Genomic DNA, 22,163 nt, shown 5'->3' on the forward strand with positions numbered 1-22,163 from the left:
AAACATATATTTTTTTATATTAAAAGCCAGACTTTCAAAATAAAGTTCACACGTTTTCTTATACAAGTTCTACTTGTTAAAATCATTTTTAACAAAGCAAAGTCCAAAAGTTTCGTTCTAACAGTCCTAAAATAAAACTTTTATTTATTTATTTTTTTCAAAAATACATTTTTATTTTGTTTTTTTAAAGCACTTTTTGCTCATTCCCTTAAATTAGTTTTACATAAAAAGGTACGGAAGAGGATTAGGGTCACCGAAAAAAGGAATTCTGACTTTAATCTCAGAATTCTGACTTTAAAGTCAGAATTCTGAGATTAAAGTCAGAGATTAAAGTCAGAATTCTGAGATTAAAGTCAGAGATTAAAGTCAGAATTCTGAGATTAAAGTCAGAGATTAAAGTCAGAATTCTGAGATTAAAGTCAGAGATTAAAGTCAGAATTCTTTTTTTTTTCGGTGGCCCTAATCCTCTTCCGTAAAAAGGGGTGGATAAACAAGTCTTTAAATCATTATCTTGGAGATTTAGCGGCTCGGTGTGTATTTTATAATGATTTACGGTGTGAAATAAAGCCGGACTTCCTGTCTGTACCTCCCTCAGGTTTGACACACAGTCATATGACTTGTATTTCCTGGCACAGCCTGATCGACTGGACGTCTTCTCACTTTTCTCTGCTTTTGTTTTTTCTCTTCAGTGGCTGAACATCCCAAACCCTCAGCGATCATGTCTCGATACGCTGCATTTGTTTTCTTCTTGTCTTTCGGAGTTGGTACGTATCCGCAGATTCATTTGTTACTGAAATGGTAAAAAAAAAAAAAATGAATAAAAGTTTGGATGTGTTTCTCAGAAGTGACGCGATTTAACTTCTGGTGTACTTCAGGCCTTCATCGGTTAAATGTGGATAATTGTATTCTGTGTTTTTGATTTTGTTTTATATGATACTAATGTGAAAACAGTAGTAAAAAGCGAGTAAGACATTGAAACTGGTTCACTTAACCGCAGTCCTAATGTTTGGCAGCGGTAGCACATCAGAGCTAATTGTTACCTACGTCAATGTAAAACTCCTCAAAAACATGTAGCTTTAAAACATATTTATATCTTAATGCCGCCGTGCATACTTCAGCCAGGCTTTTATTAACTTAAAGCCCCCAAATAAATAAACGATTTTAATACAGGAGTTAATGTTTGCAGCAACAGACGTCAGTTAGCTTAGCTGCTAGCTGGCTTACCGATTAGGTAACGCTGGTTCTGGTATCTTAAGCTCCAGTTACAGGTAGATTCTTGTACCTTCTTGTCTTGTATCTATTAAGAGGTTAAAGAAGCAGAAAATATGTTTAAAATATTTGCCTGATAAATTTTGCAACGTAATACCTTCACCGAGCTAGCTGAGTTAATGTTAGCATCTTTTGGCAGCAAGTTAGCACCGTTAAGCTAAAGGTTTCTGTTCAGAAGTTAACCCTTATTTTTATGGAAATTTGTATGTTTTATGTCAAAACAATTTTAAAAAAAACTTTAGAATGATGCGAAAATATATTTTCAAGTTTAAAAAAATATATTGAAGTGGCTACGTCAGTTATTTATGTTGCTCGGTTTGTTTTCAAAATGGACCCATTAACATCTTTAATATTTTTTAATGCTAGATATTGTCTTGCTTACTCAAGACAATAAACGTTTTTGCTCATATGGGCTGAAATGTTCTGGTTAATCCTACAGCAGTTTCTTTTTCCCTTTTGTGAGTCAGTAGATTTAGTTGCGGTGTAATTCTTCTGCTGCCAAGTTGGTTTCAGTCTAGTCTGATGTGAGATTTCTGCAGCTATTTTGCAAAGTAATGTCAGGCAGCATGACTTATTGCTGCTTCTTGAGGAGTTTGCTCTTTTATTAATTTTTCCGTTTTCAGCCAGATAGCCACAAGTGTGCAGCACCATGTGGGGGAGGTACAGTGCTTTGTTGGTCTATTCTCCATAAAGCTAGGAAAAAGTAAATTATTCCTGCATTTGGGAAGATTTATTCACATTCTAAAAAAAAAGCTCAGTAATTTATATTTGCAACATTTATTGTTTGGACCAAAAACTGGAAAATTAAAGTTTTCATTCTGGTACTTTGGTTTCAATAGCTTTATTTTCTGAGGGACAATTTTGTTTACATATACTTAAGTGTGATTTTTATTTGTTTTTATTTATTAATTTGGGATATTTAAAATGTCTTCCAGTTGCAGTGTTAAATGTTCACTAGTTTAAAGTTTATTGATATTTGAGAATATGTTCTTGGATTATTTTGTCATTACTATTATATCAAAACAGCAATATAATAGTTTATCGCATATTTTGAAACTAACTTTGTAAAATCTGGGTTTTCCACGACACTGGCAAGCAGTCAGTTTACTTTTACTCAAAGATTGTTTAGTAAAATTCAACAATAGGGAGTTATAGTATTATAAACTTCTTTTATATGGATATGAGAGAGTCCCAGGTACAGATGATAGTGTCAGAGCTACCTGGTTGAAGCTCATTTCTCAGTAAATTGCTGCTGATTGAAGGTTTACAGTTAATCTAGAGAGCATAGCATTGCTGGCCAACTGTTGAAAGAGCCTGAGGCTGTTTGTCAGGAGGTTATAGTCACATGTTTCACACTTTTAGAACCAAAACCGTAAAACTGATGCTTGTTGCAGAGGTGAGATTAATAGATGATGCAGAAACTATTCAAACATCTAAGTGTTTGAAGGCAGGAAACATAACATGTTATAAATGCATATCTGTTGCTCTTAATATGTGATGTTGGTCATAAACTTTAGTGATTGTAATTGTCCTAGATCTGCTCTCATATGACCTTTTGTTTTGATTTTGTCTCCACCTGACCCGCACAGTAAACATCTTTTCTCTCTATTTAAAAAAAAAAAAAAGGAAAGCGGGCTATAAACACAGGGGAAAGTTTGACGCTTTGTGTGTTTTTATGTTTCTGCTGCCTGGAAATTCTTGCAAGCGGTTGAGTTGATGACGGAGCGTATTGGTGAAACTTTATCAGTTATCTAAATGGACCTTGTCCTTTCTGGTAACCTACATGCAGGTTTTTAGTGCGCAGTATCAGTGGACTTTGCTGCAGCTACTGCACATATTAAGTTTTTAAACCAGTTCAAGTCTCATTCTCATGACTTTGTTGTTTTTTTATTAGTCCAAAGGGCCATTTTGTAGACTTTAGATGACTCTGAAATCAACTTTGTAACATTGATTAGCACTGTTTGCTACTCTGCTGACAACAGTTGTGTGTCTGTGTTGCCTGCTGCACAGTTTTAGCTCCTTTCACCCACAAAAGGAGAAGTGGGACGATAAAAACTAGCACTTTGTTTAAATACAGTCTTTAAGCTGGAACGTATTAACTTTTTTCACATTTTGCCATGTTACAGACTTTGTCTAAAATGAATTTGGGTTTGAAAATAACCCATAATTAATCCTGTCATGTTAACAAATTTTACTGGGTGATACATTGTCCCAGAAGTTATTGTGATAAATGATAATATTGTTGTTCTGACGCCATTTTCAAGCATAATAATGGAAGAAAACATTTAAATTATAAAGAACATTTAACACTGGAACTGGAAGACATTTTAAATATCCAAAACGACAAATACAATTAATTATAAAGTCTCTGAAAACTAAATTGTCCTTCAGAAAAAGAAGCTAGTTGAGACCAAAGCACTAAACTGAAAACTTTTATCATCCAGTTTTTGAAAGAATGAGAAAAAACACCAACTCATGCAAATGAAAGTTATTGAGCTAATTTTAATTTATCATGCGATTAATTGATTTATTGTGTCACTCCTAAGCACAGAGTAAAAAAATGATTTCAGACATTTAAAGTAAATTTAGTTGCATTATATTCTCTGCTTTGATGCTCAAAATTGACTGAGTACTTTAGAAATCCGCCGATCATCTCTAAGACGATTGGATTAAAAACGCCACTGATTGAAGGTGATTTGGAAAGAAAAATACTTATTTACATGAAGTTCTGCAGCTGGCAGTGAAGAAACGAACCATTAAAGTCAAAGAAAGTGTCTATAAACCTCTGACGTTTGCTAAAGCACAAATCTGTGGAATGATGTAAAAAAAAAAAGCAGCACAAAGCGCTGTGGTCCTCATTATTCAGAAGCGGAAGGATTTTGAAGATTTCTCCTCGGATCTGGTGACAAAATGAGTAATAGAGGAAGAGGTGACCGCTGGCTCGTGGAGACTGAATCATCCAACCATTCTGTGAACAAATGAGCATTTCTCCAGTGATTCATTTAAACTGCATCACAAACGGGAGGAAAAAACACGTGAAAAGGTCTGATTTCAAAGAATACAACCTGGAGCAGGGGTGTCCAAAGTTTTTGAAACAACTGTGAAGTTAAAAGAAGTAAAAAAAATTTCTTATGAAAAATGTAAAAACAAACTAAATATGTAATACATCTCTGGAAAAAATGAAGAGCCCACTGCACTGAAGCAGTAATTCTGGGAAGCGCTGCATCCTTTTTGTTATTTGTGTAAAGAACTTTGTGCTATAATGTAATTTATTTTTATTGTTTTAACCAAAATAACACATTGTTTTCTTTTCAGTGTCCCATCTGTCTCATGGCATTGAGGTTAAAGTCATGAATAAGGACAAGTTGTGTCTTTATGCCAATCTGACCCTCAGCTTCTCGGTCACCTATGAAGTTGCTGACAACAAGGTGAGCCACTGTACTTTGACTACACCAGTCTGCTGTTTTACAGCCCCTTGGAAAGCCGTTGCTGCTTTCCTCTTATCAGGCGCCTGAATCACGTGGTTGTCACATCACTGTTGAGGAAGCAGGCGCCTCATGAAAAGGGGAAACGACTGAGGTCACAACAAGCAGCAGATTCTTGCTGTTCAGGATTTTGCTTAGTCAGTTTTCCTCATGTACATCCTTCCATTGTTTCGTTGAATCATTTCACTTCCGGATTTTAAACGAAACATCAGAAATCACTCATTCATTGAATTAAGGAACCATTTAAATCTCAATAGCAGAAGTTAAGGGGTTAAATGTAATGCTTTCTTTATGTGACTTGCCCTGAAAAAGATGAACTGCTGGAGTTTTAAATGGATTAAAAACACCGAAACAAGAATAAATGTGTTTTTATTCAATAAGCAGATGGAGTAAATGTTATGTTGACAATTTTAATGTAAAATTTTACTTTGTGTTTGGGCCTACAGCTGACGATGGTTAACAGAAAAAGTAAGAAAGATGGTGTTTGGTTGTATTGCTGAAGCGATTAATCGAATTAATGGTGATTAATCGGTTATTGAAATCATTTTCAGCTAATTTAATATCGATTAATCATTAAGATTCTAAAAATGGCCATTTGTTGTTTGTTTTTGTGTAAAACATAGAGGTAGTAAATGGAAGTAGCTGAAAGTCTCAACTCTTTATACACAAAATCTAGAGATACACTGATGTGAATGTTTGGGATAATATCAATATCTGATATTTGAAAACGCTGATATTCTTTTTCTGTTTGAGTCACATTTTTTACTTCTCTGACCTCTACTGATGTAAAAAAAAAAAAGACCAACCTCGACCCATATCGATATTAACGGCGATATGTCGTGAATCAATGATAAAATCATTCTTCTTTTGAGGAATGACTGCTGTAATGTTTCAGTCATTTGGCTCAGACATTGAGAAGAAAACAAGTCAAATGCAAATAATTATCAGGAAAACGATGCAATAGAAACTTCTATTTGTAAAAGCAGTTATTGATTTAATTTAATAATGTGGCTCTTGGAGGTCAGCAGAAAATCTGTTCTGAAAAGAAAAACAGAATTTTCTTTTTCCCTGGTAAGTTTCATTCTCACAACCAACACGCGGATTTTCCTGGCTGCTGACTTCCCTAAAGCTATCGGTCACCGCTGTGGTATGAACAACGTTGTTCTGGTGTCTTAACCATGTTTTATTTTCTTCTCTAAAGACAAAATTACAATTGTTTTACACTCCTGAGGCAAAAATACTTTTAAACATGTGGGGTGAGAAGAAATCTGAGCCACTTTTCCAGAGAAATCCGTGTTTCTGAATTTGTATTTCTACTTTGATGATGTGAAGGAAAAAACAAACTTTACATCAGTTCAGAATAAATTCCCTTTACGGTCCGACTTATGATTACATTACTAATCGATTATTCTGATGATTAATCGAATAAAAAAATGTGCTACTTTCTACAGATTTATACTTTTACACATATATTAAAAGAATCCGGTTCTTTTTTTAAAATAAGAAATTTATTTCCTAACATGCAGTAAAACAGAAATCCTGTAGTGAATTATTTAAACCGGCTGAAGGTAAAACTTTGCCACTTGAGACGTTTTGTGGAAAATATTTTTACAGACTGATGCTTTTATCTTAAATCCAATTTTTTTAATATTTTGAACAGTTTGACTTAAATACTGCTCTGAATATGTTGGGAGGGGTTTTCAGCAAATTGACTTATTTTTGAGTTTAACAATTAATCGATTACTAAATTGTAAATTATTTTAAGAAAAATATATTTACTAATAAAGATATTTTTCTCTTAAATTACATTTAAAAAAATATTTCATACAGTTTCAATTTAATTACTGCTCTGAGTGAGCTGTTTTCCAGCAGCTGGCCTTTTTACGGGGCTAGTTAATAATTAATCGATTATTGTATTAGGTGACCTTTGTTTTAATAATCGATTAATTGCGATTAATCGTTTTAGCTCTACAAATAGACTTGAGTGTCTTATGATTTCAAGCTTTAAATATGATTAAATTGGCTCTTTTACCAAGGGCAGATTCTTTAAGATATAAATTAAAATGTTACTTTTTAAAAGGTTCTAATAGTAAGGAATCAAAATCGGTTATAATATTATTAATCTTTGTGGAATATCGTAAAAATAAAATGTTTATTGTGAAAAATGAAAGGTTTTCTTTCTTGAATAAACTTTCACTGCTGCATTGTTTAAAAACTCAATTAAAACACCTCAGCATCCTGCAGGAAAATGAAATTTGTCAATAAAAGACGTGAGGTCGGAAAGACGGTTGAGATCATAGTTCAAAGAAGCGCGAAGGAAGTTTATCAACCAGCAGGAAAAATGGGTCAAGAGGGAATAATTAGGTCAGTCTGACGAAACATTTTGCTGTATTTATTTACAGAAGAGCCTAAATGAGCCAACAAAAGCACAAGGTTATTATTTAAAGACGAGAGCTTTGCAAAAGTTAAAATTCTGATGGTTTTGTTCAGGTAAAAGGGAAAAAAAGCAACTTTTTTTTTTGTTTCGATTAAATAAAATTATACCATCTTTACTGAAAATTAAGTTTTTATTGCATTTTTGATGTTAAATTAACTCTAGATCTAAGAATCTGATTGTTTGATGTTTCTGTAATGATTCTCTGCTCTCTTTCAGAACAAAATGGTTTCATTTGATCTTCCCGCCTCTGCATCATCAAACGACAGCAAATGCGACAACACGAGCTCGATTCTGAAGCTCAGCTTTCCAGACGGACACTCCTGGAGCGTGAACTTCTCCCTCAAAGACAAAAGCTACCAGGCAGAAAACATAACCTTCGTTTACAACCTCAACGACTCAAAGGTCTTCCCCGGTTCTTCATCCAATGGTAACTTCTGCTTTACATGGCGCCCCCTATGGAGCATGGGGGAAATTGTTTTCTTTTGCGTTACTTCGCAATAAATTAGCAAATACAGCCTGGTGTATTTTGTATGCAGTCACAGCGAAAAGAAATGTTGATTTAAACTTGCACACAGCCTCAGTTTGGTGCAGAAACTGATTGAAAATTGATTTATTATTTCATATTTATGTAAAGTAGACATGGAAATATCCATGAAAACGTCTCGTTATTAACCTTTCAGACTAATAACAGACGACTTTATTGTCATGTGAAAATAACTCGTAGTCCAAATGGCTTAGATGTGTTTTTTTTTCTTTCTTACAAGAAGTTTCTGTCTTGGAAGAGAAAATCCATGTTTGACCTGTTCTGATATAAAACATGCATGGAAAAACCCTTACAGAAAATTTATGTTGTCGCACAAAATCTTTCAGAATTCAAGATTTAATTTCTGACTTGAATTTCAGAATTTTGGCTTTCTCAAAATTCAGACATTTTTTCTCAAAAGTTGGGCTTTCTCAAACTTCTTACTTTTTCTAGAATTTCTTACTTTTTTCTTAGAATTTTGACATTCATCTCAAAATTTTGACTTTAATCTCAGAATTTTTGACTTTCTCAAAATTCAGACTTTTTTGTCTCAAAAGTTTTGACTTTTTTCACGGGATTCTAATGCTTTTTTGATCTCAAAATTTGTACTTTTTCTCTAAATTCTGACTTATTTTTCTTAGAATTGTGACTCTAATCTCAGGATTTGGACTTTTTTTTCTCAAACTTTGGACTTTTTTATGCAGAATTTTTATTTCAATCCTCTGAGAGCAAAAGTCAGAATACATTTTTTTAGTAGCCCTAATGCTCTTCTGAACTTTTGCTATTTAACACAATAGACAAATGTTGCCCCATTTATTTTGTTTATTTTCTTGAACAAAATAAACTCAGACCAGTGAACTTTTTTCCTTGCTTGTAGAAACTGTTACCGTGACGACAAAGCCTGACATTACAGACGTTGGCGTGAACACGTGCTACTCGTGCAAAAGTGAAGACACGCTCATCGCTTCGCCCCTTGCCAACATGACGCTGTCGGACGTGCTCATACAGGCCTTCATCCTCAACGGCACCAAGAGCGAGAACCGTAAGAACCGCCGCCTCTCGCCCTCCTCCGGGCTCAGACCTTCACATATCAAGTTCTGATCCGTTCTCTCCGTTTTCCAGTAACGACCTGCTCTGCGGACAAACCCGTAACTCCAACTCCCACTCCCACTCACGTCACCAACGCCACCACCGTGGTGCCAGCCACCAACGCCACCACGGCAGTTCCTCCCACCACCCCCACTCCCACTCTGCCCACTCCCACAGTGGGGAATTACTCCTTCAAGCACGACGTCAACAGCACGGCCTGCCTGCTGGCCAACTTCGGCCTGAGGATCGGCTTCACTCAGAACAAGGTGCGTTCAGCAGCAAGAGTAACATAAATTTACTCAAGTAAAAGTAAAAAGTATTCGTCCAACAAAGTATCTGGTAAAACGTTTACTCAAGTATTGAGTAACTGATCAAATCATCAATCAATTAATATTAAAAATTACATCATCAGACAGACCAAAATGTAAATTAAGTGGAGATTTTGGTGTTTATTTTTTCAAAATCAATTTGTTTCAATATAAAACTTTAACAAAAACTGAAAACCTGTATATGATATGTTTCATAATCAATTTATTTAAATAGTTAACAACTAATCTTGTAATCATTAACTGGATTATATGAACTGAAAAAGAACATTTGCTGATAAAACAACATATTCAGAGAAGCTTTTAAGCCAAAACTGCATAAATATTCAGCATTTAAGATAAAAAAAAAACTTCTGTCTGAAAATCTGTTTTCCCAAAAACTCCTCAAGTGGCTTTTAGCTTCACCTGGTTTAAATGCTATTTTATTGCATTTTAGGGAATAAAATGTTTATTTTTTTTATTTAAAAAATGAATCAAATCGTTTCTTTGCATCTTTTAATGTTTTTCTAATATTGTAAAACTAAGAGGCCAAAGTGGTTAAATGAAAAATCAGCAGAATTTTTACATTTTTATGTGATTAATAATGAGAATAATCGATTACTAAAATAATTTATTAATAATTAACACATACAGTGCCTTTAAAAAGTATTCACCCCTTCAAGTGATGTATCCGTTTCATTACCTTTATAAATCAATCATGATCAACAACATTTTTGACAAATAAAATTACAAAATAAAATTGTTCCAAATTGTTCTAGCTGCAGCTTTTATTGGCGCTGTAAACGTTTAGCAGTAGTTTGGGAATAGTTTATCTTTAATAGCACAATGGTTTTTATTTTGTGTGTGTTCAGAAGTATCAGGAGGTGAACTTTGACCCTCCAACTGAAGTTTCTGGAAGCTGTGGAGTCGACAGCAGCGAGCTCATCCTGATGTCCAACGGCATCAACGTTTCTCTCTCATTCTACAATGTAAGTTTTATAAACTTATTGTTTAGTTTGTTGAAGCTAATTTCTATCTTGTGTATATATATATTTAATGTATATATATATATAAGCTGCATACTGTGAAACATTTTCAGAAATAATGGAGAAAACAACAATCTGCTCTGCAAAAACACAAAATATTATTAGGTGGTTTTTGGTCCAGTTTATAGTGCAAATATCTTAGTTTTGTCTTATTTCAAGTTTACTAACTTACAAGTAAATTACAGCAATGAATATGAGTTGGTTTTGAGTAAATAATTCCTTAATATTGATGGAAAAAGTAATTGTGTCACTGGCGGATTATCTCACTTATAACATGGAAAAATGTCTTGTAATAAGTGAAATAACCTGCCAATGAAATAAGGAATTGTTTTCTTAAAACAAGCTTCTATTAATGGCTGGAAAGTAACTTGTAAGTTAGTTTTGTCTTATTTCAAGTTTACTAAGACATTTGTACTATAAAATCTACCAAAATACTTGGTCATATTTTGTGTTTTTGCAGGTCAGATCCTTGTTTTCTCCCTTATTTCTGAAACTTTTCACATGAAGACTCAGTTATGCTGCTGTTTAGATGGTTTTTACTGCACACTGTTTGATCTCTTTATTCATCAGCAAATATATGCAAAAGTTAACAGGTTTTAGTTTCTGCTATAAAAATTAGAGAACCTCACAGAACGAAACGGGAAGTAAGAAATTTGAAGTATATATGATCAGTTTAACTTCTCAGAGAGGAGGTTTTACTCATTTGATACATTTACACACTTGGCATCAGACATTTTATCTAAATAAATTGTTCTCAATCTTAACAGGACACAAAGAAATTCCGCCTCCATGCAGTGAACGTCACCCTCAACACCAGCTCCGGTATTGATTATCCGTATCCGCTCAGAGACAACCTGCAGTTTTCCAGGTTTGGTGCTGAGTTTCGTGTGTCGCCCTGCAGGCATTTTTGCTCAGAGTGGCGCCAACCTGAGTCTGTGGGAGGCGGCGGTGGGAAGCTCCTACATGTGCAACAAGGAGCAGAACTTCACCATCACCGACCTGCTCTCCATCTACACCTTCAGCCTGCATGTGCAGCCGTTCGGCGTGAAGAACGGCCTCTACAGCACAGGTCAGTCATCTTTCATCTCTTATCCAATGGACTGAGTTAATATTAATGCTCTCTATTACTATGTGGTAGCTGCAGTTCATTATTTGCACATTTTTTGCAAAGACTTTCATTTAAAACACAAAAGATTCAGTATTTTTATTATACCATGACTTGTTTTTCACATTTTTTATGTTAGAACCTGAAATTTTAATGTATTTTATTGGGATTTTATGTCGTATACCAACAGAAATTAGCATTCAGTTCATCTGAAAAGTGTGGCATGCATTTGTAACCATTTTTGCTGGACGATAAATTTTTCCAATGATAATGTTGTTTTGAGACCATTTTCTAGTAGTACAGTAGTAAGAAGAAAACTTTCTCAGAGATCAATAAACTTTAACTTCTAATGAAAGTTTAACTCCTGAGCTGGAAGACATTTTATATATCCAAAATAAATAAAACAACAGAAACAAATTAAATGAATTATGAAGTCTCTGTAAACAAAATTAGCAGCAGACTGAAAACTTTTATCATCCAGTTTTTGGTAGAAAAATATAAGTCATAAAAATGGAAACTATTGATCTTGTTTTAATATATTATGCGATTAACTGATTAATTGCAATTAATTGTCGCTCCCCCAATCTCTTCTGTAGAAACAACTTTCACTGCAGTTACAGACACAAAATTTTGGCACAGTGTCTCTTTCAGCTTTGGTCTGCTGTCTTTCCACAAACTCTGAATTAGATTTGGTTTTGAACTTTGACTCGTCACAAAGTCATCATCGTTTTCCATTTAAAACTCCATTCAAAGCGTCCGCACTGCTAGTTTCAGCCATTTTTCACCTCAAAATAGCGACATGGCCGTTCAGGCTGCAGACTTTGAACACGACACGGATGGAAGTGACACAGACCAGATTTTATCAGATGTGAAAAGATCAGAATCGGCTCATTCAGATTGCAGCGTGAAAGTCGTTTTTAGGAGAATCGGTGTAAATTGTGACATAAAATCCCATTAATATGCAGTGAAGTTATTTCTTGTTGAACATGTAGAAGTTAAAGCGGCGTGAAGAGTTTTGCAGCTCGGTTTTGTCCCATGATTGTGAATAATTTGTCTTTCTGCTTCGTTCTTGCCTCTGTTTTGAATTAAGGAAAATAAGAAACTGAACTTTTCCACCAGCTGACTGACTCTCCTTTTTATCTGCAGCCCATGATTGTTCATTGGATGACCCCAGCATCTTAATCCCAATCATTGTTGGTGCTGCTCTGGCTGGCTTGATTCTCATTGTAGTGATCGCTTACGTGATTGGTCGAAGAAAGACCCATGTTGGATATCAGACCCTTTAAATCCAGCGTGCGTTCGCTCCTCACATGTCACGGGATTCTCAAGCCTGGTCCTTGGAATTGATTTGGCTAAATCTACTTAAGATTTAAAAAATAATCATTTTAGTACCTACTGGTAATAAAATGAAGAAGAAGAAAAAAAAAACTTGATTAAATTGAATCAGCCCAAAGATAAATTTGATGTTTTCCTCAAGGACCAAACTTGTTTTTCCTCTGGTTCGGTTTGTTTTCATCCTGTTTTTGTCCTTCCCGTTTTGCTTCATGTTGATGCTCGAGTTCAGGCGAACAGCAAAGCTCGTTTCCTTGTGCAGAAATGCCTGAAGATTTATAACCTCTGGTCAGTTCGTCTAGTTTTTTGCACAAGATCTTCAGCTTTCATGATCCTGCACTTTGCTCAGCACACATTTCCTCCCTCCCTCGTTTTGTTTGTTTTGTTCTTGTTTATCGTTTCACTTTTCACCCCAATAATTATCAAATCAAAATATTAGAGCTCCTTTCTGTGTTTATTTCCAGAATTTCACTAACACGGATGAATGAAGTGGGTTTTGGACCCGTCTTGTTCCCTGTAGATCAGGAGAAGTCTTGGGATTTATTTCAGACTTTGAGGCTCTGTTCATGTTTTGAATGCATAAGGAAATATCGGGGTCATTATAGATTAAAAAGGAAGTGATAATTGACCACAGAGGAGTGAATTGTTTGTCAGTTACATTCATGAGGAATGTATCTGAATGTTGGATCCAAACTGCAAAAACACAACAAGTATTTTTAGTCTACATTCTAGTGCAAATATCTTAGTTCACTTTAAATAAGACAAAACTTACTTAGAAGTAACTTTTAAGTAAGAGATAGAAGCTTAATTTTATTTAAATAATTAATTAATATTAATTTTAAAAATCTACTAGTTCCACTGGCAGATTATTTCACTTCAAAATGTTTTAAGTGAAATAATCTGTCAATAAGGAATTATTGACCTAATATAAGCTGCTATGTCTCGCTAAAAAGTTACTGACAAGTTATTTTTGTCTTCTTTCAACTGAACTAAGATATTTGCAGTAGAAATTAAACTAAAAATACTTGGTAATATTTTGTGTTTTTGCAGTGCAGCTCTGACTCTTAAACTTTTTGGAAAATATTCATTTACGATTCTCCTAAACCTTTGACTTTGGTCATGTTTTGTTAATACAGAGAGTTTTTTCCCGAACAGATTTGACTTCTATTATAACTTTATGCCCTAAATCATAAAAACAGAGAATATCCACATTTCTTTTCCTCATTAATATGTGAAATTAATCTCAAAATTTATTTTTTTTTTTGCTTAGATCTACTCCTCCATGGCCAGTATTTTTCATTCTTTTATCTGAAATGTCTCCCAATACTCCATCGTATGACTGTAAAGCCAGATTATGACTAACTTCAGATATTATTCATCAGCATCAAGCAGATAATTTACGCGTCTCATTCAGATTTAAAGTGGTAAAGAAAGGATTTTATGACGCTATTGTTAATTTAACCTGTGTGAGTCTTTTTATTTTTATTTTTGCACACACTCCAATCAGAGCAAACTAGAACGAAAGAATCGCCGGTACTTTTGTAATTTAATCAACAAACACATGGTGGCATTAGTCAGAAAAGGGAAATCAAATATTTGTCACTTTCGCTGCGAATCATTCTGGAATCAGGATGTTTGCACAGAAATGCACTAAGAGGGTTTTATGTTGCTTATCGTCTAATTTTCTCACCTGTGTTACAATCAGCTGGATGAGAGGACGCTTACAGTCCTGAAAACTTTTCACATCGTCTTTGAATATTTGTGACAAAGAATAAAAAATCTAGAGAAAATAACAGGAAGTGATATCATTTGTGCTTTTGGTTTTTTTTTGATGAGTTGAAAGGCCATGAGCCGTTTCCTGCTGCAGAGATTAAAACTGGAAATAATAAAGTGAGCTGGAGTTTATTTCACAAAATGGTTTCAGTTTAAATTAGAGATGCACTGGTTACACTGCAAAAACTCAAAATATGAAATAAAGTAATTTTGGTCTAGTGATGGTCTAGTTAACTTAGTAACTTTTCAGAAAGAAATAACAGCAATAATTTCTCAATATTGATTTAAAAAGTACAAGTTTCACTGGAAGATAATCTCACTTATAACAAAATGTTTTTTCCATATAAAGAATAAATTATTCTGCCACTGAAAACAGAACTTTCTAATTAATATTAAGAAATTATTTACTTAAGACAAGCTCCTAAATCCTGCTGAAAAGTAGTGAGTTTGTAGAAAACTCAAACTCTGGCCAAGTATTTTTGTGTAGTTTCCAGTGCAAATATCTTAAAACACTAGAATTAAGAGAAACTAGCTTAGCAACATTTATGAGCCTTAATATTAATTTAAAAGAGTACTAATTCTACTGGCAGCTTATTTCACTTGTAACATGGAAAAAATGTTATAAATGAAATTATCTGCCAGTGAAAGTTGGACGTTTTCATCGATATTAAGAAATAATAGACCTGGAGCAAGATCTTTTTTTTTCTCTTTTTTTTTGAAAAGTTACTTGTAAGTTAGTTTTGTCTTATTTTAAATGCAGTGGAAACTAGACCAAAAATACTTAGTAATATTTTGTGTTTTTGCCATTTAGAACCTTTCTTTGATGTCTGATCAATTAATTCATTTTTTTCTGACTCTATAATATTATGCATATTATTATTATAATATAACGTATTATATTTCAAATCCTCAGATGCACTGATTGTTAATTTTCCTGTATGATATAGACCAATTTTCTTTAATATTGGAGCAGCTAATTTAGGAATTTTTTTCACATTATAACAGAGGAAAAAAAGTGCAGCAGGTTATTTAATTAAAGTATTTATATTAACTTAAACATACAATTATGGAATAAGAAGATTACATCTGATTTCAATTATTTTATTTTATTTTTTTTAAAACTCGAATGTATCAATAAACATCCTTCAACTCCAAATTAATTAAGTTAATCACAGATCAGAGTACAAAACAATTATCCAGTTACAATCTCCAGTCGGTGCATCTCTAGTTTTGTTTAACTTACGTCACATTAACTTGTGAGTCTAATGTAGGTTTCATTAGATTTCCAGCATATTTTAATCTGCTGCCATGTTTGTTCATATAATCTCTAAAATCTTCCATTCAAAAACACACAGTTCTCTCCATGCAGGAAGTCATTGGTTGTCGGCGTTAATTGAGGTTTTGAGCAGCTTCAGGCACGGCAGCAGGCAGGAAGTGTTTCCATAGCGACAATTGTAGCTGTGCATCAGTTTCTACACTGCACAAAATCAAAACACAAACTCTTACCAAGTGTTTTTGTCTATAGTACAAATATTTTAGTACATTTGAAAAAAGACAAAACTAACTTACAAGTAACTTTTTAGCAACAAAGAGGAGATTGTTTTAAGTCAATAATTCCTTAATATTGATGTGAAAATAGTAGTTCATCTAGCAGATTTCACTTGTTTTAAGTGAAATAATCTGTCAGCACCTTTTTAAAAAATATTAATGAATTACTGCCTCAAACCAACCTCCTATATGTTGCTTTTAAGCTATTTCGTTTTTATTTCCAGTGCACTGAGATTTTTGCACTAGAAACTAGAGAAAAAACATTTGTTATGGTTTTGTGTTTTTGCTTTGTGCTGTGTATTGTTTGTGCTGATAAAATTTGCTTTCACAGGTTTATTGTACATGTGTATGAATAATTGCTTTTTAATCAAAAATGAGCTTAGATTTTTTTTTTTTGCCTGTTTTTTGCTTGTCATTTGTGCCTTTGTGTAAAAAAAAAAAAAAAAAAACTGCCTTAAATATACAGATGTTCCTGCAGCACCAATAAAGCTTTTAACTGGACTTGTTTATAATTCTGAATCCGCAAAATAAACTCAATTATTCACAGACTCTGTCATATATTTAAAATAAAAGGGAATCTGCTGCAGGACCATCTCTGTTGACGTGTCATTTTGCTATTAGCTGCATCACATTCAGTTTGTGTCAATGAAGCATTTTTAGTATTTTCAATGGAAATAAAAATGTTTGAAAATGTACAGAAGGGATTCCCTGTTGTTTATGCTTTTTTATGACTAACTGCTTCCTTTCAGGTGTTTTATTTTTTAAGTGGGTGAGACATTCACGTGTGTGCTCTCTTCATTCCCGTCTAGCTGAGGAATGCCTGACTGATGAGGAGAGCTACCTTGTTCCCATAGCTGTCGGCGTTGCCCTGCTTGTTCTCATACTTATTGTTCTGCTGGCTTATTTCATCGGGAGGAAGAGAAGCATGGCGTCGGGCTACCAGTCTTTCTGATCTTACTCCTCGTTTAGAGCTGTAGGGGGTGGCCGCCGCCTTATTTAAATCGCTGCTTTTTCACTAATTGGTGATGAGAAGAGCGTAATCTGTGTGTTTTGTTCTGTTAACTTATGGGTCTTCTGATTGTCTTTTAGCTTTGTATAAAGACTGGAAACACGCTTGATGTACTCAAAACTACCAAACAGAAATTGGAGGTGATTCCCAGAAAGTACACTTAAGTATAATTAATTAGTTGGTTGCAAAATGGCCGCTGCTGCAAGTCTTAGTCTGTTTAATGGGTGGGAAGCTGAAATCTAAAATCTGCCATCAGGACGCTTCCAAATATATATATTTTTTCTTAAGGGGCAAGTTAAATTTTTTTTCTTTTTTATTAGTGAGTTTGGATACAAGTAAAACTTCTTCCAGTTGATTTTTACCCACTTAAAGCAACTCGAACTTTAAATGTCCAAATCAACATGATGGAACAATATATTATCGCATATTTATTTTGTCAAAATTTTATTCTACCTACTCAACAATTAACAAAGCATGCAATACTTTAACAAATATTCAGATTGTTTTTGTTGGAAAGGGTTGTTTAACTTATACATTCAAAACTTAAAAAGGCTTATTGGTTTCCCTTACTAAAAGAAATTTTTATATTCTTTAGGTATTCAATTTAATTTCCCTTTCTGATTCAAAAAGTATTTTTGAATTGAATTTGATTGGGGAAACAAATGGAACAGAATTTAATCAATTCTGAGCAAACAAAATTCAGATTTAGGTCACTTTCTGTTCGGAAATATTTGTATTTTTAGCCAAGTATAATAATTTAAAAGCACATTTGGGGAGCGTTTGAGTAAAAGTCACTGCACAGAAGAGGTGCTTGCAAAAGAATGTAAAAATAGTAGTTCAAAAACTAATTTTGCTGGATGCTAAATTGTTCCAGAATTTATTCCGATAAACTGTAATATTGCTTTGAGACCATTTTCAACAAATATACAGATGATGGCATGGAAATGCAAGTTTGCTCTTTGAAAGACCAATATACTTGCATTTTGTGCAGAACATTTAACCCTGGAACTGGAAGATATTTAATTATTAAAAACAAAACACAACAATCAAAAACAAATAAAAACCACACACAACCGAAACCATAAACAACAAAGTTTTAAGTCTCTCTAAACAAAACTATTACCCTTTAAAACAAACAAAAAAACATTAATCAGAATGGTAGGTATCCGTAACTAACGGTCATGGCAGTTGCTATGGAGTTGCTATGACAACAACAAAACAAGCCACAAGCTTAGAAAGAGCTTTCGCCTCGTTCTTTTCTAACCTAAAAACAGTACAAGTACATTAAAAAACATTACTTGATTACAATTTTTAAGTACTTTACTTTCTTTTTGTTGGTCTCGAAATAGTTCGTCTTTGCACATCTCCTGCCTAGCAGCAAGATGGCGGTTCAGTAGCGCGGATCACTTTCGGTTCAGAAGGTTCTTTATTTTTAAGCTAGTTAATTGTTTTTTTATTTATTTATTTAATCAATAAATTTTGTGATCATTTTTCTTTAATTAAAATCTAATTCGGGTTTTTTTTTTATTAGACTACCTTCACAAGAGATAATTCAGTTCGGGAAAAAGAAGAAGCAAACATTCATGTTAATTGTGTTCGGATCCAGCTGTTTCCAGTTTTTACACTCAGCTTTTGGCATAATGTTTAATTTAATCTGACAAACTTCAGTGAGTTAATTTTCTAAAACTGAACTCAGCAGAAATAATCTGTCGTTTTGTGTTTTTCTCTCTAATCCGCTCTGCATCGCTTCCATCTTTTCATAGGTTGTTTCTGTTCTCCTGCTTCTGGCTTTGTTTCTAATCGTTTATTTCCGACCCAAATCGCCCTCTAACTTCCTGCTGAGGCGCTAACTTCCTGTCTGTCTGTGTCTCTCTGTCTGTCAGCTGAGGAATGCTTCCTGGACTCTGATTTGAGCTTTTTGGTGCCCATCGCCGTCGGCGTGGCCCTCAGCTTCCTAATCGTCCTTGTGCTTATCTCTTACCTGATTGGTCGGCGGAAGAGCCGCACTGGTTACCAGTCTGTTTGAGTCCAGCTCTGCTGCTTCTGCTTCTTCTCCCTGTTTGTTCCCACCCTTTCTGCTCTTAAATTAAAAAAGAAATACAAAAAGCTTCCTGGATTTTGCTCAGTTTTCCTCCGAGGCAGCGTCTCCTTGCAATAACCTTTTAGCTTATTTCCCACGTCCAGTTTCAGCTGGTTTTGTTTGTTTTTTGTTGTTTTTTTTTGTTCTGACAAAAGTGACTGAATCAAGCACTGAAACGTTTATGATCTATGATAAATTGTTTTAATATAAACTGCATGTTTTAAAAAAGATAGATACATGGCTGTGAATTAGCCTTCCGCACTGCAAAAACACAAAATCTTAAGTAATTTTGTCGTTTTTTAGTTGTTGTTTTTTTTGTGTGAAAGTATCTTAGTACACTTGAAATACAATATAACTAACTATGAGTAATTTTCAGCAAGTTTTAAATCAATAATATTTAAATAGAGATTAAAAAGTTCTAATTCCACTAGCAGAATTTTGTACTTTTGACATTGGAAAAATGCCTTGCTATGTAATTTAGTATTACTAATGTGTAATACGTACAAGTTAGTAATACGAACATAAATAGTTTTCAGCAAGAAATAGGAGCTTGTTTTAAGTCAATAATTCCTTAATATTGATTTAAAAAGAACTAGTTTCATTGCCAGATTATTTCACTTATATCAAAAATTTATTCTGATGTTTTAGGAGAAATAATCTACCAGTGGAACCTTTACTTTTTATCAGTTTTAAGGAATTATTTACCTAAAACCAAATCATATGTCTTCCTGAAAAGTTACTTGTAAGTTAGTTTTGTCTTATTTCAAAAGTACTAAAATATTTGAACTATAACTATACCAAAAATATTTAAGATTTAGTTTTTGCAGTGCACTCTCTTCCCTTCCTAACCCAGAGAGGCTTTTTGCCCTCATTTTCTGTGCTATATTATAGTATATGTGTAAATTAATCTCTTGTATAGAATGACAGACATTGAGTTTTGATGAATGTAAAGCCACCTTATTTCTCAGACGTCGGTTTTCCACAGATTTGTTTTCGCCTCCATGTATCACGAATGAACAGTTCGTAAGGGAAAAATAATGTAACAGACACTTTACCAGCATCGGGATCAGTTTTATTTCTCTTTTATTTGTAGTTTTTGTCACTCTTGAATTTTGTTGAAATGCTCACATAAAGTATGTTGGAAATTAATTTGATTACAGTGTTGTTTACTTTTAAATCTGGGATTAAACGTGACATCTGACCGCAGGAACAGCTTAACATTAAAGAGAGATTATTCTCCTCAAACTCATCTGTGCATGTTGGCTTATTCAGAAATCAGTTTTGAAGACCAAATAAACTTACTGTACTTACATAAAGTGAAATGTATTTATAAAGTGCCATAAAGTCAACAAACTTGGCCAAAAATGTTACACCGCAAGAAAAGTAAAACATTACAATAGAAGAAATTAAAATAATACCGGCACAAAAATAAAAAAGGGAAATAGATGTTACTAAAGTGACTCACTTTCTTAAAGGCCAAGGAGCATTTATGTAAGATTGAGAGATTTAAAAACAGTTATTGATGCGCTGCAAAAACACAAAATCTTACCAAGAATTCTTTTTTTATTTATTTATTTTTGGTCTAGTTTCTAGTCCAAATATTTTAGTACACTTGAAATGAGACAGGACTAACTTACTTTAGAAATTAGACAAAAAACATGGTAACATTTTGGTGGTTTTTCAGTGGTGCTGTTAAAACCACATGATCTAACCTGAGAATCTTAAATTTAACCTTATAAACCATCAGAAAGTCATTAAATAGGGGAAAGAATTGGTGCAAAAATGCTTTTGTATTCTTGTACACTGCAAAAACACAAAGTATTACCAAATATTTTTGGTCCAGTTTCTAGTGTAAATATTATAGACCTGAAATAAGACAAAACTGACTTACAAGTAACTTTTCAGCAATAAATATGAGCTAGTTTTAAGTCAGTAATTCAGTAAAATTAATTAAAAAAATACTACTTCTATTGGCAGATTAATTCACTTAAAACATGAAAAAAATAAGATAATTTGCCAATGGTTCTAGTACTTTTTAACAATATTAAGAAACTACTGACTAAAAAACACTTCTATATCCTGCTAAGAAGTTATTTTGTCTTATTTCAAGTGTACTAATATATTTTCACTAGAAACTAAGTAAAAACACGTGGTAATATTTTGCGTTTTTGCAGTGTACCTGCTCTGAGCACAACAGCAGCAGGGAAAAAAGAGCAGACTTCCTCCTGTTACGTCTTTGCCCATTAATGGTCCGGGTACGAATCTTTATAGCTGCCAATGATGTGATTTAATTCTCTTTCAAACTGATTTAAAGTTTTATATAGTTGTTTATTATTTGTTCTTGTGTTTGGTTTGTAGTGAAAATACACATTTTAGAGGTGTTGATTGCTACAGTATAACGACAAAGAGAAAAACAAATTTTAAACACATTTAACCTGTATTTTGATTTAATATGTAGTATTTTAGAAGACAAATCGACTGTTTTTTGTTCTTCATTACTGGTTTCTGATGGGAACATCTTTGTACCAAAACAAGCACAGACCCAGCGCCGCCAGTTCTCTGTTTTTTGAGCGTTTTTCGTCCCCACACCTCTACAGTTTCCGTGCCTTTTTGTTGAGCACCTCACCATGAGCTTCTGATGGAGGAATGTGACACGTTGGGCTTGTTTTAACACGAGTGGGGAACAAATTCAATAATAAAGTTCATTTCTTGTTTCTTATCTTTGTTCTTCTGTGTATTTATTGGGAATCGAGGAGTCTTGTGACTGAATTGAACTCAAAGGTTGGGAACTCAAGCCTGAAGTCATGTGGAGGCTCACACTGTGTTTTGGACTTTGTTCAGTTTGGTTCTTTAATAATCTGTGTTGTACACAGAAGCCTGACTCATTCCAGTCACAATTTCAGTCTGACTGATAAGTTACCCTGTTTTTGTCTGAAGCTTTTAGTTGATATCTTGAATATTGTTATTCATAATAACATGGAGCTAACATCCAACATGTAGAGTTGAGTGAAAAAGTGTAAACAATACATATTTCACTTAAATATGTCAGATCTACCAAAGATAGCCTGAGTAAGGAGCTAAATTGGGGCCATAAAGTTTGTTCAAAAGGAAAAAAAAGTCTGAAACTGAACGAAAAAACATGAATATGAAAAGTATTTTGAA

General features: G+C 33.7%; 1 protein-coding gene and 1 long non-coding RNA gene across 4 annotated transcripts; one reads left to right on the forward strand and one right to left on the reverse strand.

Annotated features, from left to right (window-relative positions):
* The first annotated feature begins 599 nt into the window (after positions 1-599).
* Positions 600-19,222, forward strand: lamp2 (lysosomal-associated membrane protein 2). 3 transcript variants are annotated; one of them, XM_028008332.1, is made up of 9 exons: positions 600-764; positions 4,585-4,697; positions 7,408-7,618; positions 8,592-8,756; positions 8,837-9,069; positions 9,981-10,097; positions 10,922-10,976; positions 11,056-11,223; positions 18,805-19,222. In XM_028008332.1, exons 1-9 carry the CDS (start codon positions 719-721, stop codon positions 18,945-18,947), a joined length of 1,251 nt encoding a protein of 416 aa, XP_027864133.1. In that variant the 5' UTR covers positions 600-718; the 3' UTR covers positions 18,948-19,222. The 3 variants fall into 3 exon arrangements, with proteins under 3 accessions (XP_027864133.1, XP_027864132.1, XP_027864134.1); XM_028008331.1 differs by lacking the exon at positions 18,805-19,222 and adding an exon at positions 16,722-17,343; XM_028008333.1 differs by lacking the exon at positions 18,805-19,222 and adding an exon at positions 12,406-13,301 and having other exon boundaries at positions 601-764.
* On the reverse strand, positions 676-2,185 carry LOC114138885 (uncharacterized). The gene is made up of 2 exons (XR_003594338.1): positions 1,225-2,185; positions 676-790 (listed from the first exon to the last, which is right to left on the reverse strand). It is a non-coding gene; the product is annotated as an uncharacterized LOC114138885 (long non-coding RNA).
* Positions 19,223-22,163: the final 2,941 nt, after the last annotated feature.

This window comes from Xiphophorus couchianus, chromosome 23, assembly GCF_001444195.1.
Source record: "Xiphophorus couchianus chromosome 23, X_couchianus-1.0, whole genome shotgun sequence".
NCBI classification, from domain to species: domain Eukaryota; kingdom Metazoa; phylum Chordata; class Actinopteri; order Cyprinodontiformes; family Poeciliidae; genus Xiphophorus; species Xiphophorus couchianus.